At 30.0% G+C, this 10,640-nt stretch overlaps 1 protein-coding gene across 1 annotated transcript in view; it reads left to right on the forward strand.

The window, feature by feature from the left end:
* Positions 1–8,631, forward strand: part of LOC107453634 (ectonucleoside triphosphate diphosphohydrolase 1) — a gene marked incomplete in the record, with an annotated part of 39,401 nt that extends 30,770 nt beyond the window's left edge. Inside the window, 5 exon segments of the mRNA XM_043049261.2 lie at positions 3,187–3,318; positions 5,269–5,415; positions 6,482–6,586; positions 7,370–7,477; positions 8,530–8,631. Of these exon segments, the coding sequence (XP_042905195.2) occupies positions 3,187–3,318; positions 5,269–5,415; positions 6,482–6,586; positions 7,370–7,477; positions 8,530–8,583 (546 nt within the window).
* Between the last annotated feature and the right edge of the window lie 2,009 nt (positions 8,632–10,640).

Below are 10,640 nucleotides of genomic sequence, written 5' to 3' on the forward strand. Positions count from 1 at the left end.
TATAGTTGTTCTGCTTCTGAACACTGATGAAAACACAAAATGATGGGCTTCATCAACAATCAAAAATATACATATTTATTTTGCAAATTACATATTATTAGGATGGCACCCTTTAGAGAATTAAAAATACAAAATTATCTTCATCGAAGCCGATGCTTTACATCCGGCGTTCAGTGACAGACTACTATTTCATATTGTTTTACAACACATGGCTTTAGCCCTCTGGTGGGAAGGACTTTAAGACAAAACTTGCAACAGTTACTTTTCTCAACAACTGAAATTTAGAATAGTGTGATTAAGAAAAATATGCGAACTGTTTGCAATTTCAAATTAATATTGAAATGTACAGATTTAGAATTTTCTACAGTGAAAAGTTTTCGGAACTTCAGTGTTCAAAAAAGTATACAAAAGCTAGTCGTTAAGAACGTATCCAATGAGCGAGTAAAGCGAGCATCGGATTGCGAAGCAATCCGAAATGAACTGCGAAAGCAGTTCCGGGGGTTGGCGAGCGCCAGCGAGCAGAGGGCGAAGCCTCCTAGTTTAAATATTTAATTATTTTATATTCACTGGATTAAATTCAATAGAGGACATTACGTGGTAGCACATGTGGTCCATGTCATCCAATTGATACTTTTATAGTTATCTGATAGTATTTTGTTATTTTATAGTTATTTTGTTTTTTCTTCAATTCCTACTATTAGTTCCCACTCTCCCTATAGCTTTGTTCAAATTTTCAATCATTCATAAAATACTTTTTATTTACCGATTGAAATTCAAATACATTTTTATAAGTTTCTAGTGGATTAATACAGTTTTTTTTCTTTTCAAGTATGAATTCATTCATTCAATTCAATTCATTTAATTTTAGTTTTATAGGGGAGAAAAAAATTGTAATTGCTTTTTAAAAAGTAACTAAAATAAAATTTTACTTTATTGAACTATTCACTTTAAAAATGTCTTTTTTTATTACTTGTAAGGAGGACAGGAAGGTCGTTTCGCCTCCTTAAATATTCCTTAGTCTTAAAAACCAATTTATTTATTTCGATTCATTTTCGATCCGGCTATTGAAAGGTTGTTGATAACGAGGGTATGTTGATTAAAAAATTAAATCTTGATAACAAATATCAAATGCACGGAAACGACATTCGGTTCAGCCAATATTGACATCATTTTAAGGTTTGCCTTCGATAAATAGGATAATGACAGTTTTGTGTGATTATCTAATTGAAAACATCTGAAGGATGCTGTTCAAATAAAACCTCCTTCAGTGGAATTAGCTAGAATAATGTGATCGTATACATTGAGAAAATACCCCAGAAAGCACATAACCTCTTACGGCATCTTTCTCTTTATTCTCACGAAACTGTTTGTACTAAAAACCTTTATTCAATAAAGCAAAAATATTGCAGTCCCGAACCTTAAAGGATTACTTTTTAAAAAAGTATTATCACTTGAGGTCCATCATGACGTTTTAGCTAACGTCACACTAGCTATACGATCAAATTAAATTGTCCATTTAAATTTCATGACAAGGTGGATTTTAGCTGAGTATAACAAGCGAAAAGAAACCTTATAATGACCTAGATTTAAGATTAATTTCACCTTGAGACTAGCGTTATTAAAGGAAGTTTTCACGCTTGAAAACCCTAAGTGAACCTCGATTTGAGGTTTTAATATCGAAGGATGTTTTCCAAGTTTTTGGTTTAGGGTAATGGGCGTAGAATAGAGCAGATTTGCTCAGATCTCGTTTTAAGATTAGAAGGTTTACACGTTAATCGCATAACAAACCTTTTTAAGTTTGTATTAATAGGTTTTTGCTGAGTTAAAATAAACCTTATTTTGCTATCCGGGTAGGATATCATGTAGTAAGTTCCTTTGGGATTTGCCTTTTGATTAAAATTGAAGCAGCTTTATAAGCCTACGTTCTCTTGAAATCTCCCGATACATAATCTCAATCTCAAGAAAAAAGCTACAAATAGCTCTAAAATCAATGTCCTCCTTAAGGCCTGGTTTCTTAGGACAGGACGCCGTCAGCTGGAAATCAGCGCTAACCTCTGATTGGTCCATTTGTGAGTTTGATAGTATACGTCAGCGAACGCTCATCTTGAACTACAATTGCCGTCCAACTCAACTGCAGTTGAATTACAACGTGACGTTAACCACAGAAACAATGGCGGACTACATCCAACAGCACATTGAAGTCAGCCAAGATTTTGATTTTGACATTAAACATAGCTTCTTCATTAAACATAGCACTCTTCATTTAGCTCAGCTATAATGTGTTTTTTCTTGGACAAAGTCATTATTTGTGCTCTAAAGCACTGGTAGACAATAACAAAATCAATACAAATTCAAAATAAATATTTGTTTACGTTATTAACGCATGCGCAATGAGAGATAATGTCTGCGCTGGACCGACTGCTCACGCTGAGCTAACAAAAAAGTATTTTTTTAGCGTCAGCTCTACATCAACTTTCCGCTGACGCCCAGATAAGGCGCTAGTTCTAAGAAACCAAGCCTTGAGCTAACAAACCACTATTTTGGTGGCGTCAGCGGGACGTTGACGGCCCGCTGACGTCCAGATAAGGCGCTTGTCTTAAGAAACCAGACCTTAAAGTACCCAGATAGGAAAATAAGGATAGTTTTCACGCAACAAAACCCTTTTGATGTAAATCTAATGTTTTTATGCGGTTCGCGTGTAAACCTTCTCATCTTAAAACGAGATCTGTCACAATCGGCTCTATTCTACACTCATTACCTTAACCCAAAACCTTGGAGGACAACTTTCTGTACAAAAACATTAAATCAAGGTTGTCTTAACGACAAAAAAAATCCTTGAATAAAGCTAGTCTCCAGTTGAAAATAAACTTAAATCTATGTCATAAGGTTTCTTTTCGCTTGTTATGCTCAGCTAAAATCCACCTTGTCATGAAATTTAAATGGACAATTTAATTTGATCCTATAGCTAGTGTGACGTCAGCTAAAATGTCAATATGGACCTCAAGTGGCAATCCTTCTTAAAAAAGCTATCAAAATAATTTCCGATCCTTTTAGAATGAAAGGTTTGAAACAGCAACATCTTTGCTTTCTTTGAAAAAAAAAAGATTTTTTTAGTACAAACAATTTTGTGACATTAAAAAGAAAGGTTGCTTTCTTAGGGTACATAAAGGTTTCTTATTCTGTTAGGATGTTGCCAAAACAGAAGTAGAAGATCCCTGTCTGCCTCATCACCAAAGCGAGACAAAAAGTGGATTTGAGTTGTTTCGTGGAACGTGTACCAACAGCACTCGTTTCACTCAACTCCATCAAGACATTCTCGTAACTATTATACTAACATCATTTACTCTCGGACAGTTTTATAGCACGCTTAAATGAATGTGTATTTGGAGTTGTATGTGCATGCTGTGTGTATGTGTTGTATTGATGTTCATGTAGCACCCTCAATAACTTTTGATCTAACGAGCGGATTTTCGAACGGATGTTTCAAGGACCTGATCTTAAATATGCTAATATATGAGTGCGTACAATTTTTTAGGTTACAAAATACAAAAAAAATATATACGTTCTCTAAATAAACCTATCTTTATTTCGACGGATTCATGAACCTCAAAATAACTCTCTGGAAAATTGAGTCCGATAGTTTTGTCCCCTTAACGTTAATTTTTACTTTTTGGGCATTTCGCTGCTATTGCTCGAGAACACCGAGATGAAACATTCATCTACACCATTAAAAAATTCGTTTATCCCAAAAAAGATAACCGAGAAAAAATTATTTTTAATAATTATTGATTATTTTATTTAATAAGGGTCGAAAATGTTATGAAATGTAAGGTATTAACTATTTCTACGTATTTTTTAAAGAATGTAACTTTAAATGGGAAAACACAAAATGTGGACAAAATCGGATGAATAGTTTAAATTAAATTTTGAATATACAATTTTCTTTTAACTTATAATATTGTCTGCTCTCATTCATCAGCCGTAGTAAGGTCAGTCCCTCGAACCATTAAGATTGAATACGTGAAAATAGGATCACTAGAGCAAAAGTTATTCAAGTTTTGCGTACTGTATATTATATTTAGTAATGTATTGCTACTTCATTGAAGGATCATTTTTATAATTTAGAGGTGAAAATCAAATTAAATATTTTAAATTTACATGAAAAGGGAAATGGTAGCCAGCTTCAATGAACACAATTGAACCTTTGTTCATGATCTAGGTGAGATAAAAAAAAATAACAGATTAACTTGGCAACTTATTTTTTGTACGTAATTTTTAAAAAAAAAGAAAATCTCGAAAAACACCTATTGTTGGCGAACAGTTAGTTAAAATTCTTTAAGGGGACACTTCACGATGGAAAACCCAAAAATCGACCAAATTATACTTTTTTCAATTTTTGTTTCAAAAAATAATACTTATATCTAGCTACAATTTAAAAGAAAAATTTTTCAATTTCATTCATTTTTTGCAAAGTTATAAGCATTTCAAGATTTGTAAACAAGGTTATGTAAACTGTCTGTTTTTATAGTTAAACTGTTTTTTCTCAATGTTGTTTTTTACGATAATATTCAAACTTCGAAAAGTTCCTTGCGCATGAGTTTTGAATAAATCTTTATTTTTTTCTCATATATATGATTGGTCTAATGTTCCGTAACCAATGTGATATAAATAAAAGCTGAATACTCACTGAATATTTTTTAAATTACTTTAAATTGTTATTTAAATTTCAATTTTTAAAAATTATATAAAGACTATGATATTTTGATTTTTTATTTGTTTAAAATTAAGTGCTAAGTTGTTCAAACATATCCAATTTTATTTATACTTATTCAAACTGTAATATAAATGAGTTTCATACAGCTACGATAAAAACTCATGCGCAGGAAACATTTTGAAATATTGGAACATTTAGTAATTTAACTTGCGGATAAATTATTAAAAAAATTATAACTTTTCAACAAATTAATATTTTTGCTTCAAATTTTGGGAATATCTTTCTAAATGCTTTATTCACAATCTATGAAATTTTCATTAAAATTGGTTGATATTTAAAAAAAATCATTTTGAACCTGAAGTGTCCCCTTAAGGATCCTACTTCTAAAAATGGCTGACGTGCGAGCAGGATTTTTTTTATTTTAAAAAAGAGCAAATTAATTTTATGTAACCATCTTAATCAGAGCATGAATATCGAAGTTCCTTAATAAAAGTTCTTGCAAAATAAATCCATTAAAGGGAAATCTTAATTCAAATTTAACTCTTTTTGTATAGCATAGAAAGTATACATTTAAAGGAAGCAGTAATCCCTTCCACTGCAGAAAAAACATTTCTGTAATTCTGAGTGAAGAGGAATGCAAAAGATATCATTTTTCGGAATGTTTTCACAAAATTGTTGTTCCACAAAACACAAAGTTCTTGGTAAGTTACTCTTTTATTTTTTTTGCTATTTTGTGTTACCTTATTTACTTTATTTCATTCGAATTTGTCCGCGAAGCGATACTATATATATTTTGCAATCCGTGTTTTGGGAAGGGTTCACTTTTGAGAAATGATTGCATTTTTTTGGTCTAAATGCTCGATTCTTCCTCACAAACTCGCCTCTTTGAGACTCCCTATTCACGCAGGGGATGGCCAAACAGAATCTCCTAACTCAGTAATGTAATGGTTATGAAAAATGTGGGTCTTGCAGAGTTTTCCCGTAATGTTTCTGCTAACGCTACACCACAGACAAAAACAGAGAATGCCCCCTAAACAAAGAAATGTGCTACTCACTATTGATTTTAACATTTGTCAAGAAAGCGTGCAAAGAAAGCATTTTTTCTACAGAAAATTATAAGCAATTAATATGTTTGAAAACAAAATATCGGTTAGATACGTCTCTCTCCTGCATTAAATATAAAACATCAGTAAATCTATAATATAACTCTAAACTATTTTGTTATGACGATAAGCGTAAATTATTAAAGATAGTTGTTTTTGTGCTCATTAAAATGCTTACAAACACAAAGATGATCAGAAAGCACACGCAGAGTAGACTTTTTATCTACTATCAATATAGTGATCAGTATCAAAAATTTTTTAAATAGTTTTTTTTTGTTTGATTTTAAACATTACAGACATAATAGGAAATAGTTTTCAATCGTAGATTAAACTTTCTTTGATGATATGAATTTGAATAAAAAAAGAAAACATTAAAGCCATTTACGCTTTAGGATTAAATAGTTTTATTCCATTCGAATCCTTCTCTATAATGCTGTTCTTAATATTAGCCACGAGAACTGCATCCTTCCTGGGAAAAGAATGCTTCATTTTAAAACTCAAGTGTAATACAGACGATATAAAGTACATCAAATGAAAAGATCTATTTATAACACAGAATATTTAAAGCAGAGACAACATTATAATGCTTATTGAGTTCCTTAAATTTTTTCTGTCAGATTTCCTGTGTTTCGTTTGCACCTAAAATATTTTTTCTCACAAACAGGCGCATTCAAAATTTTTTTCATACATGAAATTCCTAAATAAGCAAAGCATGAGCCTACAAGAATTTTCGGAAATTGCAAACAATTGTCATCATCTTCGGAAATCGGTAAGTACGAAATCAAATTTTTAATCTAGGACTTTTTTAAAAAAATAAAATTGATAACTCAGAAACAATTCAATCAAGTGCGTTCAAATTTCATATTTTTTCGATTAAAATTTGTATAAAGAATAAAATAAAATGGTTGTATACATTATAATTTAAAACTTTTATGGCTATTATTAAATAATTTAATGCAAAATATTAAGAATTATTAAAAATATTTTTTTTACAAAATAAGGCAGATTATTATGAGTAATTTTATAATTCCGTGCAAAACTTTTCGATTCCCTTTAAAACTGTCCCAAATACGGTCTAATGGAAGTAACGTCCAAATTTTTGTCTGCTCTTCTGCATTCTGTCCACATTTTATACTTAGTTTGAGGATCAAGAATTCGGTGAAAAAAATCATGTTTTTTTTTTTCTGATTTCGTAACTTAAAATATCGCCTGCTTTGATAAATTAGAATATTTAAGGTAATACCCTCACACCGTAAAGATTGAGTCTCGGGCTGAAAATCGGCTCATGTGATCAAAAGTTATTCAGGGTGCTCCGTTTTTCTGTTTTGCGCTCTGTACAAGAACTTTTGAGACTCGTAGCTCACTATGCCGGTCTAGTAAAAAGATTTTCTTTCGATGTTCGCTATTCAAATCAGATGAATTCCTATCTCGAATTTATTTCATCGTATTATCTATTTCTAAACACTTTTAGTTAAGTTGTAAAAAGCTGATTTTACTTTATTAAAAAGACTTTTTTAAAAAGAACGGTTTTCATGCTATTTTGTGTTGGTAGATGGAAAAAGATCTTTGTTTTGGACTCCAGTATGTTTTTGAATTGCTGGTGAGTGGATATGGCTTCACCAACACAACCTGGCGGGGAATGAAGTTTATCGGAAATGAGGTGAGTCACCCAAAAATGCCTTCCATCACCTCACAAAGATTTTTCTTTCGAATGATTCTTAATCAGCTTACAATTTGATTTCATTTATCTTAAGTTAAATCGATGTTTTCTCTTTAAAAATTATATCTTAAACTGAAGTTCCTTACATTTTGCGAGCCTTAAAATGTCTGAAAAGAGAAATCTTTCCACTGAGAAAATGTGTTTCTGTGTCTTACTTTATATCAACGCAAGTAACATTGGAACGCTAAAAATTTAATTATTGGCGGCCTCTATATTTTTACAGTCACTAACGACTGTAACAATTTTCAACCTCACATGTTCATTTTTTTTTATTTATATTTATGCATTCATTTGCTTAAGTAAACGAAATAAACAGAAAATTTTGAAATGAAACCCATTCTGAATACAATGCAAACAGCACTCCCGTCACTCCTTATTCTAATGACCCTGTTATTGTTTTCCCGAAGAATCCTCCCATTCGCTCTATAACAGCTTTTCAAATGCCCCTCTCACCCGCCCCTTCAATCTTGTTTCAGACTCAAACGTAACATTTGTAGAGAAGCTGTTCGTCATTAAATATAAATCCTAGACCAACAGTCATTAGTGAGACGTCAATTGTTTGCGAGGAGGAGAAAAAAAAAACGTTTTTAGATCTTCCTTTAATTCATCACTTCTTATAGGCATCAAAGTTTTTCAAACATTATTTTGAGCATCATCAAATAGTATTTATTCAGTTCCTACTATTCGTTCAGACTCTCCTTATATCGATCTTGTTCAAATTTTCATTCGTTCATAAAATACTTTTCATTCATGCATTCGAGTTCAAATAGTGGATCACACTCGATGTTAAGACAGTTTTTTTTTTTTCAAATATGAATTCATTCATTAAATTTAATTCATTCGTTTTGGTTTCATATGAGAGGAAAAAAAACTGTCATTATTTAATAAAAAGTAACTAAAATGAAATCTTTCTTTGTTGAACTAAGTAGGAATTGACTTTTTTTTTAAAAAAAAGAGTTTTTTTAAAAGACTTGTTTCGCATTATTTTATAGATGAACGGAGAAGACTTCAGTTGGACCCTCGGTTACATACTGTCCTCAGAATGAGTCACACAATTTCCTCTCTTTTTATGAATAAAAGAATTTCTTCTAGTTTGTTTATTTCCTATTTATTTCACAATGAAAATAATATTATTAGTTGAAGAAGATTATCTTCACTTTCGAATCTGACAAAGTCTATTCAATAACATATTATTCAATCTTGCAACGAACTCTTGTCTTTTTACTACATAGTTTTAAACAGAAAGCGTCACAAAATTTTCCGTAAATTTTTGAACAAATAGGGGGGGGGGGACTTTAATTTTGCGTATCATAAAAGTTGTACTTTCAGCATGTCAAGTTTCAAATCCGTAATTGCATTTGGGGCCCTGTGTGGTATTTTTTCACTAGTGAAATAAAAAAAAAAAAGACTAAAAAAAAAGTTAAATCCAAGTCAGAGCGAGTATTCAAACTTAAAACGATGACATTCTGAACATATTATTAAATATAGTAAGACGGTAAAAATATTCCTTAGTCCTAGATAAATTATAAATTTCTGTGTAATGTGGAAATAAATATTTTTTAGAAAATAAATATTCTTAAAACAAAATATGCTTCAGAACAATAAGAATAAACATAAAAAGTTAATCTATTTGTGTTATTCTTTTATCGAAATCTTTTTTTTTTAAATTTATTATTCTAAACTAAACGTTCTTAGTGACACTTTAATACTCTAACCAGAAAATCTAATACTATAATGCATCGAAGCAAATGCAAGATAATATTAGAATGTTATACGGCAGAGAAAGCAGCTGCTTAATGTTATTTAAATTTAACTATCCCGGAGAAAAAGAATTAATATCAAAACCAGATCTAAACTGCATTGAGAGAAAAAAAAATGTTTTTGGAACTCTGGAAAAGTTAAACAGCATTAAAACTCTTTATTTATGAATGAGATAGATTACTATGCAAAATTCGTAATAAAAAAAATCTGTAAAAAAAAGTAATTTATTTTGGCAAGACAACTATTGTTTGGAGTTAAAGAATTCATTGCAAATGCAGAACATTGGTGCTGCCATCTGTTTGCTAATATTTTAACTAAAATATCCTTTAAGAAATACAAGACGAAATGAGTTTCATCTTAACCTCAGAATTTATTTTAATAAAAAGTTATTTCATTCATTATGGCGACAAAAGTAAGTTATTTTTTATAGAGATTTATCGAAAGGTTAACAATAGCATACATTTTCTCTGCGTTATATATTGCTAGATTTCATATAAACTAATTTTATCCAGCGTTCCCAGCCATGTTATTTTGCATATTATTAGATTTTATATTTTTTGCTTTCATCTTGCGTGGTTTTTCATTTTCGGAAGAATCAAGAAGAATATCTAGAAAAATTAGAATAATCCGGTGATATAATTTTATTTATTTTCTGTTTAATTGCGGAGCAATAAAACATAGAATAATAATTTTATAATGTCGTTCCACGCATTATTTACTTTGTAAACAATGCAGAAATATTAAGTAAAATTATATTACCGAATTCAGTTACCATCCATTTTACCATTTTCCTCTCTATTACTCCAAGTTACATTTTGCTTCCAGATGATTTTTATGAATAAAATTTAATATTTTTAATGAAATAAATTAAATAATACTTGATTAGCTTTACTTTTGATAATAACTTTTTTTTTAATACAAAGAGTTTTAAGATAAATTTTTATCATTCATTATTTTCAAGTGCTCATTTTTAATTTAAATGTAAAACCTAATTTTTTTTTGGAAATGAGTCAATTTTATCAAAATATCTATTTATAAAACGAATTTTATAAATGTCGTTACTTTAGTCACATTTCATTCTATTCTAGCCATTTATAATTTCACAATTATCATGCATTATTCGCATCATGAAATAAACCACAATATATAATATAAACTACATTATATAGTTAAAAAGTTAGATTTTCATTTGAATTAGGTGGAATTTTTTAACTTTAAAAAGACATTTTTTGTTGTTCTTACTATTTTAAAATATAACTCACATGTCATTACTTATTTCCATAAAATAAAACTGCAGTATTATTTTAAAATGTGTTTAAAATTAAAATAAATTTATTGTTTG

This window comes from Parasteatoda tepidariorum, chromosome 1 (assembly GCF_043381705.1).
Source record: "Parasteatoda tepidariorum isolate YZ-2023 chromosome 1, CAS_Ptep_4.0, whole genome shotgun sequence".
Classification (NCBI taxonomy): domain Eukaryota; kingdom Metazoa; phylum Arthropoda; class Arachnida; order Araneae; family Theridiidae; genus Parasteatoda; species Parasteatoda tepidariorum.